Source organism: Onychostoma macrolepis, chromosome 22 (genome assembly GCF_012432095.1).
Source record: "Onychostoma macrolepis isolate SWU-2019 chromosome 22, ASM1243209v1, whole genome shotgun sequence".
NCBI classification, from domain to species: domain Eukaryota; kingdom Metazoa; phylum Chordata; class Actinopteri; order Cypriniformes; family Cyprinidae; genus Onychostoma; species Onychostoma macrolepis.
The window spans coordinates 9,635,489-9,657,387 of record NC_081176.1 but is presented as its reverse complement, the minus strand read 5'-3'; the positions used below and the strand labels follow the sequence as shown (position 1 = coordinate 9,657,387).

General features: G+C 35.0%; 1 protein-coding gene across 11 annotated transcripts in view; it reads right to left on the bottom strand.

Moving 5' to 3' along the window:
* Positions 1 to 20,003, bottom strand: part of LOC131530151 (NACHT, LRR and PYD domains-containing protein 12-like) — a 67,461-nt gene extending 47,458 nt beyond the window's left edge. For 3 of the 11 annotated variants that reach the window (XM_058760275.1, XM_058760273.1, XM_058760277.1), the window contains exons 1-13: positions 19,880 to 20,003; positions 19,201 to 19,335; positions 17,880 to 17,984; positions 17,299 to 17,383; positions 16,928 to 17,123; positions 14,874 to 16,704; positions 13,961 to 14,131; positions 12,610 to 12,780; positions 11,396 to 11,569; positions 11,058 to 11,228; positions 10,701 to 10,874; positions 3,214 to 3,375; positions 1,349 to 1,522 (exon numbers count right to left, since the gene is read on the bottom strand). In XM_058760275.1, coding sequence (XP_058616258.1) covers positions 1,349 to 1,522; positions 3,214 to 3,375; positions 10,701 to 10,874; positions 11,058 to 11,228; positions 11,396 to 11,569; positions 12,610 to 12,780; positions 13,961 to 14,131; positions 14,874 to 16,704; positions 16,928 to 17,123; positions 17,299 to 17,383; positions 17,880 to 17,984; positions 19,201 to 19,244 — 3,458 coding nt within the window. In that variant the 5' untranslated portion in view covers positions 19,245 to 19,335; positions 19,880 to 20,003. Of the gene's footprint in view, positions 1 to 1,348; positions 1,523 to 3,213; positions 3,376 to 4,673; positions 4,767 to 4,943; positions 5,114 to 7,290; positions 7,465 to 9,146; positions 9,309 to 10,700; positions 10,875 to 11,057; positions 11,229 to 11,395; positions 11,570 to 12,609; positions 12,781 to 13,960; positions 14,132 to 14,873; positions 16,705 to 16,927; positions 17,124 to 17,298; positions 17,384 to 17,879; positions 17,985 to 19,200; positions 19,336 to 19,879 lie in introns of those variants that run through there. The other 8 variants (XR_009268329.1, XR_009268328.1, XR_009268327.1 and 5 more) reach the window with 7 other exon arrangements.
* Between the last annotated feature and the right edge of the window lie 1,896 nt (positions 20,004 to 21,899).

Sequence of the window (21,899 nt, the reverse complement as noted above, 5' to 3'; positions counted from 1 at the left end):
AATATATACGTTGTATTGAACATTAATGGAGCAACAGATTTTGTGTGAAAATAAATCATTCAAGTTGTTCATTTTCTTTAAAAATCTTATAAATATATGAGGAGGCAAGAGGGTCTTTTACCCCCACACGGTATTGATACAAATACTTCAGATAAAATAATGATTTTAAAATAATGTCTAAGTTAATACTTGTTCAAAACAATCACTTTAGCAAAGTTTGTACTATTTTCTGCTTATTTTGAAAAATAAAATAATTTTTGTTCAATAAATATACTATCATTAAAATATATTTTAAAATAAATACGGTGGGTAACTCAGAAGGAGGGTTTACAGATCACAATGCAAGCGGGAGAAGTCTCATATTACTGTCGGTCATCACGATCACGGATGACAACATGCAGGATCAACACTGTTCATGTATCGCAGGGTACGATTAAATTAATATACATTCTAGTTTTAGTCAGAGATACCTTGCTGAAGCACAAGATAACATTAACGTTCTGCTCGAGCAGATGAACATTGTAACTTAATGACTGTATGACAACCAGAAAATAAACGTTTTGTCTTCATCTGGATTGGGGTTGAATGATTAGGGATATTTTGCTCCGTTTTGTTTGGATTCAGGAAATGTAATAAAATAAATTATATTGCCCATCCTCTCAGGACACCTGGAATCAGTGTCCTAACGCACGCTCGGTGAGGAGTATTAATTCTGTAGGGGGCGCTGTCGGCCTACTTCTAATAAAATGAAAGGAAAATACACAAATAATATTTAGACTGTGTTTATGATTAAATAAAGCAGTAATTGATGTCATAATCATGATTTTGTTTTGATTTAAAAGGTCAGAAGTTATAGCGTACATGACAAAAAAACATAACTTAAATTACATAATTTTATATTTAATTATTCATTCATTAATGTGTAATGTGTTATATTTTTTAAACAAATTATGAGCTCTAAAAATTCTGAATTTTATAACTCTTTTGCTTAGATCATTTAAATCATAAAATAAAATGTTAAGGTTAACAGCATCATTCTGATAAAAAAAAAAATGCAGTGATTAATATATAGTTTATTTATAGCTATTTTCAAATCTTCAATGTACTGTCATTATAAAATAACTTCATTGTTGTTTAATTCTAACAAATAAGTTCTTGTTAAAAACTAACCAAAATTAAAAATAATTATATATCGGCATCGGCTATTGGCCAAAATGGGTTAAATTATCTGCATATTGGATTTCGCCAAAAATCCAATATCGTGCATCCCTAAATATAATATATTTATACATAAGGTAATTAATTCACTTGCGTATCATTTATTTTGCATTATTTCATCACGTCTCACCTCAGTGTCTTCAGTTGACAGTTTGGATCCTGCAGTAAATCACTGAGCTGCTTCACTCCTGATTGTCCAGGATCATTCCCTGTGAGATCCAGCTCTATCAGGTGTGAAGGGTTTGATCTCAGAGCTGAAGACAGAGCTTTATAACCTTCTTCAGTGATACTGCAGTCTGAAAGTCTATTAAAAAAGATGTTATTCTTCCTTATAACACAGATTGTCATACAAGTACATGTTCTATAAAATAAAAATCTTAGGCCTGAACGGACCCTTTTCACGGTATAGCAGGGTAAAGCTCTATATTGGTGAACAAACTACAACAAATGCAATTTCTGCATTATTTTCCACAATTATAACCTACAGTTGCAATCAAATTTACTCAACCCTCAGAGACTGCATTACTTTACAAATACAAGCTTGTCTGAAGATCCAGGATAAAATACAAAATTGCATCTATAACAGTTCACTGCCATACTAAAAGTGATAATGTCAATATATAATGTCATTTTTTAGTATTTTAATAACACAGGTATGTCATAATTATTCAACCCCTATTGAACATTGCTGTTTTAAGTCACTTATTTATATGGTGGGGAATACAATTCTCAAAACACAATTAAGCCTTTAGAAGCTGTTACACACACATATGCAGTTAGCCCATGCGTGTGCTGAAGTTCAGTAGCAAAAATGGCAAAGTCAACAGAGCTCTCACAAAAGCTATAGAGAAGCTATAGAATAAATAATTGTATTACTTTAGAAAGTCTAAGGCTATATGAAGATTTCCAAGACATTAAAAGCTCGCAGCCTTATTCCTTAGCTTTAAGTGTGTTGTACCAGAAAACCTTTGAGGGTGTTGAAGAAAAAGCATAATATCATAAAATGTTTAATCAGAGCAACTGACAAAAGCCTGCAATGTACAGCCAAAGACTTGCAAGATGAACCAATGAAAGGAGGAAAACCATTTCAATGCAGTGTGTAAGAAAAACACTAGACAAGAATGGCCTTCATGTTGAGGCATCTTGCTGAATACCACTCTTGACCAAGAAGAACAAAAGGGTGACTTGAACTTGCTAAAATTCATTTGGGTAGATCTGTGGAGTTCTGGAAGAATGTTTTATGGAGTGATGTGACCAAACTGGGACTTTGGTGGATCAGTCCTGTTATGGGGTTGCTTTACTGTAGCGTGAGTGGAAATCATGGCCGTATGTAGGGCATCATGGGTTCTCTGAAGTATCAGGCCATTTTGACAAGAATTGTGATGCCTTTGGTGCAAAGACTGTATCTGATGATCAATGGACTTTCCTGCAGGACAGCGATCCAAATCTACTTCTGCTTGTTTCAGGGATCAGTCATAGAATGTTATTGAGTGTCCTGTTCAGTCTCCAGATTTAATTCTCATTGAAAATATCTGGTTGAATTTAAAGTAAGCAGTGGCAATGTGAAAACCAAAGATTGTTGGGGGTTGAATAATTTTGAACTAATGTTTAGAGCCAGTTTGAATTCAATGTTACATTCTCAGAATCACTTAAAATTGTATTTAAAAAAACTCTCTCTAATACTTTACTGATACCTTTGTTGAATGGTTTTCATAAAATTGTGTTCTATACAGCAAAATGTCTTGCAGGTCAAAGGGGTTGAATAATTTTGATTGCAACTATTATAACCTTCTTCAGTGATACTGCAGTTTGAAAGTCTACAGAAAGACATATTAACATTTCCCATCACCTCAAAAAAGCAATCTGTTTGTCAATATTTTATAAATGTATCTTCACCAACTTGACATTACTGACCCATTCCTTGAGACACAGCACCAGTTTACAGACCAGCTGGAGCTTTACATTGATTCATGTTTAGATTAACCAAATTCAGACCTGAGTATCTGTAGTGTCTGTGAATTTCTCAGCAGCCTGGAGATTTCTGTCACTCCAGAGTCTCTTATTTGATTCCTGCTCAGATCCAGCTCTCTGAGGTTTGAATTAAACGCTGATGCCAGAGCAGCACAACCTTCATCTGTAATACTGATGCAGTTTAACCTGTAGAAGACAGAACAAAACTAATTAAGATATACATACAATTACGCTAATAGCAGCTTTAGCTTCTATTTTTACCCACCAATATGAGATTTTCATGATAATCATACTGTTAAATTATTATTTATTTGATAAATATAATAATATTTTGTATTTTACAGTACAATACTTAAGCCTAAACCATACTTACAACACTACATAGAACAAGCAGCTTGGAGAAGGATTTCAGTTTTGAAGGATGGAATGATAAATTTACTATTGTGATATTTATGTCTTAATTTCTTTACTTTCGATTATTAAGCCCTCAGGCTTTTATTTTGGTGGAAAACTGAACAGTGACCTTTACATTTCTGTGTTTAGTTCACAGCAGGTTTATAAAGACTTTCTTGTACAAATCTGTTAACATTTATTAACATCATCTGCAAAAAAATATTGGAAATAACATTAATGTAAAATTAAGTGAACCTTTTAAATTCACGTTATAAGCTCAAAATAACTCGCTCACCAGCCAATTATTATTATTATTTTTAACAGCCATTCAGAACTTCTACTAGCCAAAACAAAAATATCAGAAATAAATCAAGATTACCAAAACCACATCTTAGATTAAAATATACTTCATATTAAATCTGATCCTGAATTATTGAATGCTTTCAGTTTTACGTCAGTCAAATTTAGTTTGGAGTTACAAATAACCAAAATTAAAATTAATTATATATCGGCATCGGCTATTGGCCAAAATGAGTTAAATTATCTGCATATTGGATTTCGCAAAATCCAATATCGTGCATCCCTAAATATAATATATTTATACATAAGGTAATTAATTCACTTGCGTATCATTTATTTTGCATTATTTCATCACGTCTCACCTCAGTGTCTTCAGTTGACAGTTTGGATCCTGTAGTAAATCACTGAGCTGCTTCACTCCTGATTGTCCAGGATCATTTCCTGTGAGATCCAGCTCTATCAGGTGTGAAGGGTTTGATCTCAGAGCTGAAGACAGAGCTTTATAACCTTCTTCAGTGATACTGCAGTTTGAAAGTCTACAGAAAGACATATTAACATTTCCCATCACCTCAAAAAGCAATCTGTTTGTCAATATTTTATAAATGTATCTTCACCAACTTGACATTACTGACCCATTCCTTGAGACACAGCACCAGTTTACAGACCAGCTGGAGCTTTACATTGATTCATGTTTAGATTAACCAGATTCAGACCTGAGTATCTGTAGTGTCTGTGAATTTCTCAGCAGACTGGAGATTTCTGTCACTCCAGAGTCTCTTATTTGATTCCTGCTCAGATCCAGCTCTGTCAGATTTGAAGGGTTTGAGTTTAGAGCTGCAGCCAGAACATGACAACCTCCTTCTGTGATACAGCTGTTATTCAGACTGCATAAAGAGAAAACACTTCAGTTTTAGTCTGAATATTTACCAGTTTTAGCTGACAGTTGACAAATACTGGTGATGAGTCACATATGATTTCAGTCAGCAATCTCTTATACAAGACACATAAAAACACCCAGCAGCAAGAATTTAAAAGTGTCCTTGTAACAATGAAAAACGTACAGCAGTGTGTTGAGTTGACAGTGTTTATCCTGCAGTAGAGCAGCGATCTGATTCACTCGTGTGTCTCTTAGTTCATGTCCACTCAGTTTCAGCTCTCTCAGGAGTAACGGGTTTTACCCACAATTCCAGTCACATACTGACAGGCTTCATCTGCAGCAGGACCCACAAACCTGCAGAAGAGAAGATGAAGCAGGATTCAATTCAATTCATCACAAAACATTTAAAGATTATCAAACACTGTTTGTAATGAAAACCTCTAGTTCAAGTTAACAGTTGAACATTTAAAATACAAATTTATTATTAATTTTTTTAAAAGAAAGACAAGCGTCAAAAATAAATTATTTAAAAGAAACTCAGGGGCAAAAGTTCACTAGATCATGATTCTCAAAAATCTCAAGATCTTTCTGGCTTTTAAGCAGGAGATGAGGAAAGTTAGCAAAGAGATAACTAGCTTGTGACAGCTAAGCATTCACAGCAATATATTTTGTTGATCTTTTGATGCCGGATCTTCCTATTATTACTATTATTATTATTATTGCTATGTAGCAGAATTCAAACACTTGATCCACTAACAGGGAACATGATCTGGGTTTAGATCATCTCTGGATAGTTTTATTTAACTGATGTCTGTTGATGCAACAGCAATTCTGCTCATTATGAGAGGAACTGCAGGTTCAGGCACTGAATGTGTGTGTGTGTGTGTGTGTGTGTGTGTGTGTGTGTGTTTTGTGAAAAGTCAGGACATAGATTTGTATAATGACAAAGGTATGACATAGGTATTACAAGGTGAAGGTGACATCTCAGGACATTGACCCATGTCCCCACTTTTCAAAACGCTTATAAATCATACAAAATCTGAAATAGCAGAAAGTCTCCTGTAAGTAGGTTTAGGTGTAGGGTTGGTGTAGGGCAATAGCACATACAGTAAGTACAGTATAAAAACCATTACGCCTATGGGATGTCCCCACTTTTCACAAAACGAAATTCACAATTGACCTATCAGTAAGCTCCGCCCCTTAGTTACTGTTGCTCCCTCGGACAAACAAACGGAGTTGCTCACTGTCTTACAATGACAGCTGCAGTGAAAACCTTGTCCCACGATGTTTTTGCACAATTTTGGACACAGAAGGCCACCAAATGGGAATTAAATATTCCATGGAGGATTTATAAAATATGTTAAAATAAATACGGTGGGTAACTCGAGCGAGGGTTTACAGATCACAATGCAAGCGGGAGAAGTCTCATATTACGATCACGGATGACAACATGCAGGATCAACACTGTTCATGTATCGCAGCGTACGATTAAATTAATGTACATTTAACCAGTTTAATATGAAGAAACAGTGAAATGTAGACCTTCGTTTATGTGTTTTTGACCTACACTGTACAAGACACGAGAACAGTCCACTATTTAGGTTTGTACATTAGCATGGACTCACTAACTTTAACGTTAGCTAGTTTTAGTCAGAGATACCTTGAAGCACAAGATAACATTAACGTTCTGCTCGAGCAGATGAACATTGTAACTTAATGACTGTATGACAACCAGAAAATAAACGTTTTTGTCTTCATTTGGATTGGGGTTGAATGATTAGGGATATTTTGCTCCGTTTTGTTTGGATTCAGGAAATGTAATAAAATAAATTATATTGCCCATCCTCTCAGGATACCTGGAATCAGTGTCCTAACGCACGCTCGGTGAGGAGTATTAATTCTGTAGGGGGCGCTGTCGGCCTACTTCTAATAAAATGAAAGGAAAATACACAAATAATATTTAGACTGTGTTTATGATTAAATAAAGCAGTAATTGATGTCATAATCATGATTTTGTTTTGATTTAAAAGGTCAGAAGTTATAGCGTACATGACAAAAACACAAACATAACAGTTAAATTACATAATTTTATATTTAATTATTCATTCATTAATGTGTTATATTTTTTAAACAAATTATGAGCTCTAAAAATTCTGAATTTTATAACTCTTTTGCTTAGATCATTTAAATCATAAAATAAAATGTTAAGGTTAACAGCATCATTCTGATAAAAAAAATGCAGTGATTAATATATAGTTTATTTATAGCTATTTTCAAATCTTCAATGTACTGTCATTATAAAATAACTTCATTGTTGTTTAATTCTAACAAATAAGTTCTTGTTAAAACTAACCAAAATTAAAAATAATTATATATCGGCATCGGCTATTGGCCAAAATGAGTTAAATTATCTGCATATTGGATTTTGGCAAAAATCCAATATCGTGCATCCCTAAATATAATATATTTATACATAAGGTAATTAATTCACTTGCGTATCATTTATTTTGCATTATTTCATCACGTCTCACCTCAGTGTCTTCAGTTGACAGTTTGGATCCTGCAGTAAATCACTGAGCTGCTTCACTCCTGATTGTCCAGGATCATTTCCTGTGAGATCCAGCTCTATCAGGTGTGAAGGGTTTGATCTCAGAGCTGAAGACAGAGCTTTATAACCTTCTTCAGTGATACTGCAGTCTGAAAGTCTATTAAGAAAGATGTTATTCCTCCTTATAACACAGATTGTCATACAAGTACATGTTCTATAAAATAAAAATCTTAGGCCTGAACAGACCCTTTTCACGGTATAGCAGGGTAAAGCTCTATATTGGTGAACATAAACTACAACAAATGCAATTTCTGCATTATTTTCCACAATTATAACCTACAGTTGCAATCAAATTTACTCAACCCCTCAGAGACTGCATTACTTTACAAATACAAGCTTGTCTGAAGATCCAGGATAAAATACAAAATTGCATCTATAACAGTTCACTGCCATACTAAAAGTGATAATGTCAATATATAATGTCATTTTTTAGTATTTTAATAACACAGGTATGTCATAATTATTCAACCCCTATTGAACATTGCTGTTTTAAGTCACTTATTTATATGGTGGGGAATACAATTCTCAAAACACAATTAAGCCTTTAGAAGCTGTTACACACACATATGCAGTTAGCCCATGCGTGTGCTGAAGTTCAGTAGCAAAAATGGCAAAGTCAACAGAGCTCTCACAAAAGCTATAGAATAAATAATTGTATTACTTTAGAAAGTCTAAGACTATATGAAGATTTCCAAGACATTAAAAGCTCGCAGCCTTATTCCTTAGCTTTAAGTGTGTTGTACCAGAAAACCTTTGAGGGTGTTGAAGAAAAAGCATAATATCATAAAATGTTTAATCAGAGCAACTGACAAAAGCCTGCAATGTACAGCCAAAGACTTGCAAGATGAACCAATGAAAGGAGGAAAACCATTTCAATGCAGTGTGTAAGAAAAACACTAGACAAGAATGGCCTTCATGTTGAGGCATCTTGCTGAATACCACTCTTGACCAAGAAGAACAAAAGGGTGACTTGAACTTGCTAAAATTCATTTGGGTAGATCTGTGGAGTTCTGGAAGAATGTTTTATGGAGTGATGTGACCAAACTGGGACTTTGGTGGATCAGTCCTGTTATGGGGTTGCTTTACTGTAGCGTGAGTGGAAATCATGGCCGTATGTAGGGCATCATGGGTTCTCTGAAGTATCAGGCCATTTTGACAAGAATTGTGATGCCTTTGGTGCAAAGACTGTATCTGATGATCAATGGACTTTCCTGCAGGACAGCAATCCAAATCTACTTCTGCTTGTTTCAGGGATCAGTCACAGAATGTTATTGAGTGTCCTGTTCAGTCTCCAGATTTAATTCTCATTGAAAATATCTGGTTGAATTTAAAGTAAGCAGTGGCAATGTGAAAACCAAAGATTTTTGGGGGTTGAATAATTTTGAACTAATGTTTAGAGCCAGTTTGAATTCAATGTTACATTCTCAGAATCACTTAAAATTGTATTTAAAAAAAACTCTCTAATACTTTACTGATGCCTTTGTTGAATGGTTTTCATAAAATTGTGTTCTATACAGCAAAATGTCTTGCAGGTCAAAGGGGTTGAATAATTTTGATTGCAACTATTATAACCTTCTTCAGTGATACTGCAGTTTGAAAGTCTACAGAAAGACATATTAACATTTCCCATCACCTCAAAAAAGCAATCTGTTTGTCAATATTTTATAAATGTATCTTCACCAACTTGACATTACTGACCCATTCCTTGAGACACAGCACCAGTTTACAGACCAGCTGGAGCTTTACATTGATTCATGTTTAGATTAACCAGATTCAGACCTGAGTATCTGTAGTGTCTGTGAATTTCTCAGCAGACTGGAGATTTCTGTCACTCCAGAGTCTCTTATTTGATTCCTGCTCAGATCCAGCTCTCTGAGGTTTGAATTAAACGCTGATGCCAGAGCAGCACAACCTTCATCTGTAATACTGATCCAGTTTAACCTGTAGAAGACAGAACAAAACTAATTAAGATATACATACAATTACGCTAATAGCAGCTTTAGCTTTTATTTTTACCCACCAATATGAGATTTTCATGATAATCATACTGTGAAATTATTATTTATTTGATAAATATAATAATATTTTGTATTTTACAGTACAATACTTAAGCCTAAACCATACTTACAACACTACATAGAACAAGCAGCTTGGAGAAGGATTTCAGTTTTGAAGGATGGAATGATAAATTTACTATTGTGATATTTATGTCTTAATCTCTTTACTTTCGAATATTAAGCCCTCAGGCTTTTATTTTGGTGGAAAACTGAACAGTGACCTTTAAATTTCTGTGTTTAGTTCACAGCAGGTTTATAAAGACTTTCTTGTACAAATCTGTTAACATTTATTAACATCTGCAAAAAAATATTGGAAATTACATTAATGTAAAATTAAGTGAACCTTTCAAATTCACATAAGCTCAAAATAACTCGCTCACCAGCCAATTATTATTATTATTTTTAACAGCCATTCAGAACTTCTACTAGCCAAAACAAAAATATCAGAAATAAATCAAGATTACCAAAACCAAATCTAATTAAAACCATCTAGATTAAAATATACTTCATATTAAATCTGATCCTGAATTATTGAATGCTTTCAGTTTTACGTCAGTCAAATTTAGTTTGAGTTACAAATAAACAAAATAAAAATAAAACAATTCTCCATAACTTATGTACCAGCATTTATTTTGTTTTTATTTCCAAATATAGCTCAGTCCAAAATGATTATTTAGTGGTAAACATGTTAAAGATTAATAGAGAGGCTGTTTCCTCACAAATATCTGCGAACTGAACTCCACTGTTATCCTTTAAAAAAAAAGGCCAAATTGAGTCCTTGTCTCCAGCAGCTCCAGTAACAAGCGCTGCGACTCAGACTCAGATCTCACAGGCGTTACACACCGGATGTGACATCTGTACTCTATTCTGATGTTCAAGCTTCAAAACAGTGAATCTAATCACTAGTGTGCAGGCAAATGTTCACTTAAAAAATGAACAAAGTGAATTTTAAAGACATGGCGCTTCTTTTCCAGTGTGCTGGATGCTAAATGTTGGAGGGCACTGGTTGAAGGACAGGATTTATTGATACTAACTCATGATCTGCTCACATGTAAATGCACTTCACTCGTAAGCACGTGGCACTGCAGACTGTATATTTAATTAAATAGCAGCCTTTTGTGATTTGATAACTGCACTAACCCATATCACAATTTCAATTTTATTTTGATTAATTGTGCAGTCCTGATGAGAAGTGTAAAATATTTTCAAATTTATGAAGCTGTGGTGGGTCACTAGAGTCTGGGTAATTAATGTTATACACTTTTAAAACACTTACTTCAGCTTTTCCAGTCTACACTGTACATTTTCAAACAGAGTCAAGATGATCTTCATTCCTGGGTTTCCTAGTTTATTCTCACTCAGATCCAGCTCTGTCAGATTTGAAGGGTTTGAGTTTAGAGCTGCAGCCAGAACATGACAACCTCCTTCTGTGATACAGCAGTTATTCAGACTGCATAAAGAGAAAACACTTCAGTTTTAGTCTGAATATTTACCAGTTTTAGCTGACAGTTGACAAATACTGGTGATGAGTCACATATGATTTTTTTCAGTCAGCAATCTCTTATACAAGACACATAAAAAACACCCAGCAGCAAGAATTTAAAAGTGTCCTTGTAACAATGAAAAAACGTACATCAGTGAGTTGAGTTGACAGTGTTTATCCTGCAGTAGAGCAGCGATCTGATTCACTCGTGTGTCTCCTAGTTCATGTTCACTCAGATTCAGCTCTCTCAGGAGTAACGGGTTTTTACCCACAATTCCAGTCACATACTGACAGGCTTCATCTGCAGCAGGACCCAAAAACCTGCAGAAGAGAAGATGAAGTAAACTTCATTTCATAAATAAACTTGAAAAACAACATCTGACTCTAAAACATTTTGTAAATTCATCCCTTTCACAGTGTTTTAATGAAATATTCTTTATAAATAAATTGCCTGCATATTTATTTTGCATTATTTCATCACGTCTCACCTCAGTGTCTTCAGTTGACAGTTTGGATCCTGTAGTAAATCACTGAGCTGCTTCACTCCTGATTGTCCAGGATCATTTCCTGTGAGATCCAGCTCTATCAGGTGTGAAGGGTTTGATCTCAGAGCTGAAGCCAGAGCTTTATAACCTTCTTCAGTGATACTGCAGTCTGAAAGTCTAAAATAGAAATGAAAATGTAACATTCAACTGATTAATGTGTTATTCTAGAAATTACCTTTACAATATTAATCCATTAAGTGAATTATTTGTGTTCCTTGTCAGTTTACTGTGTAATTTAGTGTACAACTGAATCCAAAAGGCCTAGAGACCTTTAATATTTTACACATCAGCTCACCTGAGATCCTTCAGCTTACAGTTACTGAAAAGGGTCATGAACTGAGAAATTACATTGCCCTTGATCTTTTGACATGTAACAGGTCGGTGTACTATAAAAACATCCTGTAAGTTTCAGAACTCAAAACTTTAACCCGGGTTTTCATCTGTCAACTTTCTTATCACAGAGTAACTTCCAAACGGTGATCCATGCTTTTGTAACAACTCGTTTAGACTATTGTAATTCACTTTATTACAGTGTTTCTCAGTCTTCACTCTCTTGTCTGCAGCTAGTGCAAAACACAGCTGCTAGATTACTCTCTGGCACCCACAAGTATGAGGGCAAGCGTGGGTCGACGATCAGCGAACAGTATCCAACAGGGCAGGGCAAAAAGAGTTAATCCAGGTACACACCAATAATCCAGGCAGGGGAATAAAGTCCAAAGGGTGAGACAGGGGTAAATACAGGGAACACAAACTAGAAAACAACAAACAGGTTCCGTATAGCAGCTAACACTAGGGGAGTGATAAACGCAGAACAACACTGGAACTGAACAGAAACACAGAATGGCACGGTAAAGCAGCTAGCGCTAGAAGAGAGCTAAACGCAGATCAATACTCGGCAAAGAGGAAGTCCATGGTTTATGTAGGGTGTGTGATCAGTGCAGTCAGCTGTGTGTGCAATCAGTGTAATCAGCTGTGTATGTGTTATCAGTGCAATGGATGATGGGAAATGCAGTCCAGTGTGATGTATGGTGTGAGAGTCAATGTGGTGAGCGAGTGACCTCTGGTGGTAGGTGAACAGAAGTTCATAAGCCGAATTTGTGACATTAACAGATGGATCTGAATTCTAACCAAACAAAAGGGATTGTCACAAAACTTACCTCATTATCTCTAATTTGCAATTTATATTATTCAGTCCAGTGCAGAGCTGCTTCACTCCTGAATCCTGCAGGTTATTATTGCTCATGTTCAGCTCTTTCAGACTGGTATCTGATCCAAGAACTGTAGCCAGAGCTGAACAGCTTTTGTCTGTTAAGCCACAATCATTTAGCCTACAAGAGAAATAAAACAAATCACAGAGTTAGATACATGCAATATATTTGTTAAATACAAAAATTTAATTTATACCAATTATTTTTACATGAACAAAATTTTAATATATACACAGTATATTTAATTGATTCAAATTTCCTAGATAAAACAAACTAGCATGCTTGAATAAAACTTAAAATATGTAAATTAATAATAGGTGTATATCATTAATGGCAATGAGTTATACATTTAAAAGTGCTGCTCTATTATCTTGAGGTCTCTGAGGTTAATAATTTAAGCATCAGCTGATTCACGTCTACCTATAGGAATACAAAGCCTATCACTACTTCCTTATATAAGGTCCATTCAGTATTATTCAGCAGTCAGGACTTGGCCTTCTGATATTCCTCATTGAGTCAGACTTCATCCTGAATTATGTTGTTACATTAAATTGTCATTATGTTTGATGATAGTGGCCCTGACAGAAATATCCAACATATAGCATGTAACTATATACTATATGAAATACTAAAATAGAAATTATTGGATGAGAACTGAACTGAGCTGATGTTGTCACGGTTTTTCTCCACAGCTGCTTTATAAATGAATTAAACTCACTCTTAAATTGATGGACTTTACATATTTACTGAACCAAACTGAATCAACATTAAACTGATTTTAACTGAATAATGACTATTTTCTATTGTCTTTTAGAGTTACTTTGCAGCAGAATTGAATTCTGTTTTCATCACTGATTCACTATTTTCTTGTTTATACCTGTAAAGCAGCTTTGAAACATTCTGCATTGTATAAAGTGCTATATAACAGGTCTTTACTTTACTAGTTAACTTTTTCTTTTTCATTATGAGAGAACATTTTCATTATTCATGTAGTTTGTTTTAGAGGATACTTATTTTAAGCAAACTATACAAATTGTCCAGACTTCAAGAGGAAAACCTTGAACTCTCATACAGTATATTATATCAGTAAATGTAATACAAAAATAACAATAGCCTGAAAACATCTTATGTTAGCTTTTGATATCCAATTATATACAAACATATATGCATTATCAGATACAAATGAACCATCAAATGTATGTTAAGTTATCCCTACCTTGAACATAACCAAATACATTCTGTAAACAGTATAGCACAATGTGTCAGTTTAGTCAATGACAGATCAAATCACAAAACTTACCTCAGTATCTCCAAATGGCACTTCATATTTTGCAGTCCAGTGCAGAGCAGCTTCACTCCTGAATCCTGCAGATTATTATTGTTCATGTTCAGCTCTTTCAGACTGGAATCTGATCCAAGAACTGTAGCCAGAGCTGAACAGCTTTTGTCTGTTAAGCCACAATCATTTAACCTACAAGAGAAATACGATTACAGAATAATTAGATAGAATGCATTTGCTAAATACAAATAATAATTATATGTCATCTATAGCTTTAATTACAATGAATTATACATTTGAAAGTGCTACTTCCATGGTTTCAAAGAAAAGCATTACTGAGTAGTATGGATTCTCATCCGTGAAATGCGCCACTTCCGGTATTTTGCCGGTTAGTCGACGCCAGCAAAATGAAGTCGAAGATTTTTAAAAATCAAATAAAAATCAACGAATCGCGACAGCCCTATTACTGAGTGAATTCTGATTAAACACCTTTACCATTGCGATCATGTGCTCAACATCGTCTACAATGCACAATGCTGTAAAAGATGTTGTAAAAACACAATGCTCACAATAAATATGCACAGGAATGTTTGAAAGCAGCAGCCTATCAGCGAATACCACACTGATCCGGTATTTGGTTCTACTGATACTGCAGAAAGGCTGGAATTATACATTAAAATAAAAACAGAATCACTAGGTAGCTGATTATCTGTTGACATTTACTGCAAAAATTTGATGGACTAACCAGCTACTAACATTAGCTGAGAATGAAACGTTTTGTTCTCCTTGAAACAATTAAAGAAAAACACAAAAATATTTGTAAAATAATTTTGCAGAACAAGTTTTCACTAATTGATTTTCCAGGTTTTCCAGGATGCATGGGAACCCTAGACAAATGTATTTTTCAGGATGAAAGCAAAAAATATGAACTTACAGAGCTCTTTTGGAGGTTTTGATGACTGCTGATAATCTAATGAGACACTCGTCTGATTTCTTGAATTTCTGAAGCTCAAACTCCTCCAGCTCCTCCTCTGATGTCAACAACACAAAGGCCAAAGCAGACCACTGGGCAGGTGAAAGATCAGCAGATGAGAGACTTCCTTTGCTAAGGTGGGTCTGAATCTCTTTCACCAGAGTTTGGTCGTTCAGTTCATTCAGACAGTAGAACAGATTGATGGATCTCTCTGTAGACAGATCAGCTTCACATTTCTGCTTGATGTACTGGACTATTTCTTTTTTGCTCTGGTCATTTCCATTTCGCTCTGTGAACAGACCCTGTAAGAGTCTCTGATTGGACTGGAGTGACAAACCAAGGAGGAATCGAAGAAAAAGATCCAGGTGTCCATTATCACTCTCTAGTGCCTTGTCCACTGCAGTCTTGAGCAAATCAATCATGGTTTCACTTTTGTTTTCATGTTCTGTAGACTCATGAACAAATATACTTCTCTGCTTTATGACTAGAAACAGATGTGCATAAAGAGCTGCAATAAACTCTTGAATGCTCAAGTGAACGAAGCAGTACATGGTACCAACAACGATCCCTGTTTCCTCCTTAAAGATCTGGGTACACATGCCTGAGTACACTGATGCCTTATAGACGTCAATACCACAGGCTTTCAGATCTGTGTCATAGAAGATCACATTGTTTCTTTCCAGCTGATCAAATGCCAGTTTCCCCAGTGAATAGATGGCATCTTTATCCCAGGAAACATCTGGTGTGTATTCTCCATCATACTTTCGTCTGCTCTGCTGGATCTGAAATCTGAGAAAGTGTGTGTACATTTGTGTCAGAGTCTTAGGAGTGTCTTCAGTATTTGACTCCTGCAGTGTTTTGGAGGCATCATCAGCCTGATTATTTTTCACAACATTATTTCTTTTTGCCTCTAAAATGTTCTGGAGAACAGTGGCTGAAATCCAGCAGAAGACTGGGATGTGGCACATGATAAAGAGACTCTTTGATTGTTTAACATGTTCAATGATTTCTTTGGCCTGATTCTCATCCGTGATTCTTTTTCTGAAGTACTCCTCCTTTTGTGCATCATTGAATCCTCGTATCTCTGTCAGCCGGTCGATACAGTCAGGAGGAATCTTACTGGCAGCTGCTGGTCTGGTGGTGATCCAGATGAGAGCAGAAGGAAGCAGATTTCCCTTGATGAGGTTCGTTAGGAGAACATCCAGAGAGGCTGGTGATGATACATCAAACCACGTCTCATTATCCTTAAAGTTTACAGGAAGTCGACATTCATCCAATCCATCAAGAATGAACAGGACTTTGAATTGATTTCTTCTTGTAAACTTCAGTCCTTTTGTCTCTGGGAAAAACTGAGTTATAAGGTCCATCAAACTTAGTTTTTCTTGCTCCTTTAAGTTCATCTCTCTGAATGGAAGAGGAAATATGAAGCTGATATCTTGATTTTCTTTTCCTTCGGCCCAATCCAGAACAAACTTCTGCACAGAGACTGATTTTCCGATGCCAGCAACTCCTTTTGTCAGTACAGTTCTGATCTGCTTGTCTTGTTCAGGTGCTTCAAACAAATTTTTGCATTCAACCTGCCTCTCCTGCGATTCATGACGTCTGGAAGCAACTTCAATCTGTCTTACCTCATGTTCAGTATTGACCTGTTCACTACAACCCTGAGTGATATAGAGATCTGTGTAGATGTTATTCAGAAGTGTGGAGTCACCTTGCTTTGCAATTCCTTCAAACACACATTGATACTTCTTCTTTAGGCTACATTTTAGCTGATGAATGAAGATCAGCTCATCTAAACACAGGAATAAAATACACAGATTGGTTAGTCTCTGGGTTTGTACAGAGCAGAATGTGGAAGTCTAAAGTAAGTCTGTTATTGGAAGAGACAGGGCAGGTTATGAACATAATATGAGAGGCATATGAACAACAAATGATCTTCCTCGGGGTCATAACAGTGATCGTGAAACAGAAAACAGATTGAAACAGCGCTGGAAGCAGCGAACAGTGTCTCTTACCTTCTAGAGTATCAGCAGCTTCATCTTGCTTCATCTCTCTCAGGAAGCAGAGCGTGAGATCAAGAGCTGCTTCTTTGATACTGCATCTGTTCTCATTAAAATCCTTCACAAAGTTTTGTGTGTTCTCTTTTTGTAATATTTTTTTAAACATTTCCAGCTCATTTTTTAGGAAGTTGATCATTTTATTTTCAAGATCCTACAAAGCAAAAAAATAAATAAATAAAATAACACAACTCAACCAAATCCACGTTCATTTTGGTACAAATTATAAAATCAGTAATTAAAAATATTTGTAAAAGAAACAAGAAACATTGTCCAGTAACCAATTTGCTTCTTATAAATACAGACATTTATGAAAATATTTTTCCTACCTGGAAGATTCCTAGGAGTTTGTCTGTGAAATTCTTGTGGTTGCTGTTAATCTGGAAGTCTGAATCTAATGTCTCATAGTGCAGCCTGTTAAAATGGCAAATAAAATTAAATGCAGTTAAGGCAAAACATTAGAGAAATCTCTTGCCATTTTTGTTTAAATTAAAGATAAAGAGCCAACATCAGCTGTTAATGCTGCAGCTATAAGTTAATGCTGTTAAAGAAAAGGTTCGATTTCAGAGCAAATTTAAGTTTTTCTGTCCTATAAGGAGAGAACTAATGACATAAATAATAGAAAAAAAATAAATAAACTGTATTACAGGAGTTCTTCAGTCTCTTTTGAAATATTTTAATGCTGCAAATGTTAATTAAACAGATGGATGGACATATTCATGTCTCTATGGTGAATGTATGCCTCCTTGTTGCTGCTTGTGTAATTGTTTTACTGGAAAGAAGCTCCAGACAGACCAATAAAAAGGAAAGCAGATATTATGATCTGTGATTTATTGTTTTATTTAGTTAATTTCTATCACAAATATCCCAGTGGAGAAATTATCTATATAATACAAAACACATAAAATACCGTTCAGCAGCTGATGGTGTTTCTTCACTGAATCTCGGTGGATGATCTTTTGACCGGTCACTCTTCACAGACACAGAGCTGGACACATGTGAGCCTGATCTCACACTAATGACACAAAGAACAGAGAGAGAGCTTTTTTCCTTTATTTAATACAAACAATTTCACAAATTGTATAAGAGAAACTACAATATATACCTCAAATGGAAAAAAACAGAAAAGTATAAATCTCCTTCAATCACAGTCCAGAGTTCAAGCTCTCTTCTGTCACAGCAGCAGCATCCTCACGTAACACATGAGCTTCATTTCTACCATTGAGCCACATTAACCTACATTCTCCTCAGTCATCTCTCTTCTCCCTCATTTATATCTTCCCTAGCAATAGTGCACTGAGCCCAGCTTCAACACTCACCCATCCTTTCATTATTTACAGCATCAGCATCATTCACTTTCTCAGCACAAACACTTCTAATGCGGCCCTCCCATTATATACACCAACTAATCAAAACCACATAATCAAAATCAAACTCATCTACATCATACTTCAAGACCATATAAACCTATCATCTAAAACAAGCGACAGTGATTTACAGTCAAGCGGGAACTTTTTCATTACTATTCACTTCTGTACCATGTCTTGAAGCTCTACAAGCAAGAGTTCATCTTTAATGAAAGGCTGAAGTGCCGGTTGAGCCGGTTTACAAACCTGTTGTCCAACGAAGTGAACATTTACTGACGTTTTTTCTACAAATTCATTTCATAACATCACTCGAGTGTTTGAAATAACTTCCTTTTGGGATCTGACATGGTTTCATGTCACAGATTGAGGTAAAAATAATTAGTTTATAGTATTATATACTCTCTAAAAAATGCTGGGTTAAATACAACCCAGTGCTGGGTAAATATTGGACAGAACACATGCTGGGTTGTTTTCAACCAATAGGTTAAATGTTTAACCCAACCTTCTGGGTCTAAACAACCCAATCGCTGGGTTCGTCCATATTTTACCCAGCGCTGGGTTGTGTTTAACCCAGTATTTTTTTCCTTAGACCTTTCTAAACACTTCTAGTTGTAGGCCTCCTGCATGATAACACGTCACACTGCAGTTTTCTGTACTCTGCATTTATAATAATCAATATCAATAATTATTAGTTTTTATTTAATCATAAGAATAATCATTAAATATAACAATCATTTTTAAACCGGTTTTAACCAATCTAAAACTTTTATAGGAAGTTCTACTTTGTTCTGCAAAGCATTTGAGATGACAATAGTGAGAGAAAACACTGCTTGTTGTTTTCTGTGAAAGCAGACTCAGTCTTACCTCTGTTCCTGTGAGAGACTCATCTTTCCTCTCTTCTCTGACATACTGCAGATGAACAGCTCAACACTGAGATCTTTGTGTCTCTGAAGACCATCAGATGCTCATCATGACCTGGACATGACAATGTGTCTCTGTCTGAGATCAACATCATGAGAGTTCAGAGGAATAAATGATGAAGAAGAAGAACTAGTGGTGAATGATTGAGTTATCAAACAATCAATATAAAAATAAAATACGCTACAAATATACTGCCATGTAATTGGATCATAATCTCTTCAGATTACTCACAACACATGTATTTATTTACATGAACATTACTGCAGCAACTTTCAGAGCATTAAGAAGTTTAAAAGAAGATTAATTTGGGGTTTATTTCCTCTCTATCCGGAAGAACAGATTTGATTACTTTGACAACCGAATACTTTCAGCCTCGCGTCTTAAAATGGAAAAAGGGGAAATAAAATAACATTTTTGGAATTATTTATAATGCTACATTTCTATAGACATGTATAATATGCGTCGCCTTTAAACGGTTTGTTTTAATATCTTTCTGCTTCTCGGTGTTTGTTACTTCGGCGACAGGTATAAGTTATAACTTAACAAATCATGCTTCATATAGCTCTGAAACCCGTTCATCATTCTCCTAAATAACTGTAATCGTGAAAGTATTCAGACTTACTTGCAGTAGTTCAGACGATCTTGTGTAGGAACAGAATCCAGAAGTCTTTAAAACACTTTCGGTTTGTGATCGCTGTTAAACACCTGTGCGATCTTCACGATTGATGTTTGTCACCTGATACGACTCCATCTCGGAGAAAATCAGAGTCCAGTTCACAACAGATCTGTGCATCAGCGCCACCAACTGGACAGGAATGTGAAGCACAAACACACAGCTTTCTCCTTCTTCCTTCTAACAGCAGATCACAAACTAAAACAGTGCACTAGCGCCACCTGCTGTTACTTCATATTCTCCTCTCCTGCAGATAATGCTCAATCTGCTCCATTCACCTCCTCTTCTACATCTGTGAACTCTGAAGGGTGAGTTGAATAATGACAGACAAATCATATCAAATAATCCAAGCCAAACATATAAATCTGGAAGGTAATAATTATTATATAACAGAATTACACACAGTCCTATTCTCATTTGAAGAAATTTCATTACAGCAATAGTCTATGAATTCAGATTGAATGATTTCATTCAGTTAGCCTGTAGGTTATGATGAACAATTAAGAAATATGAAGTGTATGATTCAATGAATTAGTTCAGAACTCAGTTATAATGAACTTTCAGTTTCTACATACAAATAGAAAATGCCCAGTTATTTATCTTATTTTCTGAATTTACCATCTCTGTTCAGTTTCACAGGTTGCTGTGATGTAGATATTTGTGCTTTTCACAATCTGTCATTTAAGGCTTAAATAGTTTTGAATCTAATGTCTATTAAAAGAGAAAAACTGAGACTGTTACTCATGAACTTATCCCACATTTTTGAAAAAGACAAAACAGCACTTTATTTCTTATTTAGAGATGAAATAAAAATTTGTATCATTGTACAATCAAAAATTCCGTTATTATGTATTTTAAATCCTACATTTAAGGAAATATTAGACTGACTAATGAATTTAGAGTCTTCTTCATAATTTACTGGCTTTCTGTTCTCTTATTCAACATTTATAACACAGTTTTTATGTAATTTAAATACCACAGCTGTCTTATTTACTCTCAATGTAATTTATTCTGTAATATTTTGAGCTAATCTACCCATTCCTGTCTTAAAACTGATGCATCCATCAATCAAAATGTGGACAGTATATGTGCTATATATATATATATATATAAAAGTTTTCAGTTTTTATTAGTTTTCAGTCAAACTACAGTGATACACAAATCAGTCTCACATGATGTGCCACACGCTCCATTTCAGAAGAATCCAGAACAAATAAATAAAAAAATAAAATAAAAAAATAACATTTATTTGCCAATGTTATAAGTCAACAGCAAAAAGAAGAACACACTAGTGAGGCTGAAGAACAAACAACGGCAAGCAACGATACAATGATACACAACCAACATCAGCGGATCTGACCTCAGTGACCTTATGATCTACTGGTGATTCAATCCAGTTCATTCCTTTGGATGTTTATTATGATTTGGGAAAACATGAAAATAAAAGGAACAATAGGAACAGTGTTGCTACACATGATAAAAACAGTATATAGTAAAAGGGTTATGAGTGATGTTATGATCATTTTGATTTACTGCAGCAAAAAGCTGTTGACAATGTTTAGATATTTAGAAAAACAAAGTTTGGGGAAATTATTAGCCTTGCATCATGCCTAGATATGTATTATAAATACATAACTGAAATGTGGTTATATGGAATTATTACAGAGGAAGTTGTATTTGCAGGAGTAGCGGTTTACATAATAGTTGAAGTCATTTTGATAACTAAAAAGTGTAGCAATAGCAGATGGAGAGAATGGAAAGTGGTAACTTTAACTAAATGGATAACTGGAGCAATTATATTAGGTGTAAATGCAATGATGGGTCCAAGAGGAATAACTTATATGATGTGTTTAGAAGCGCCAAAACACCTGAAACAGAGGATCTGGTGTCTGCTACAGAAGAAAAACTGATGGAGAGAAAATAGACAAGAAATATTATTTAGAATATGGAAAATGTATAAATTGGATCA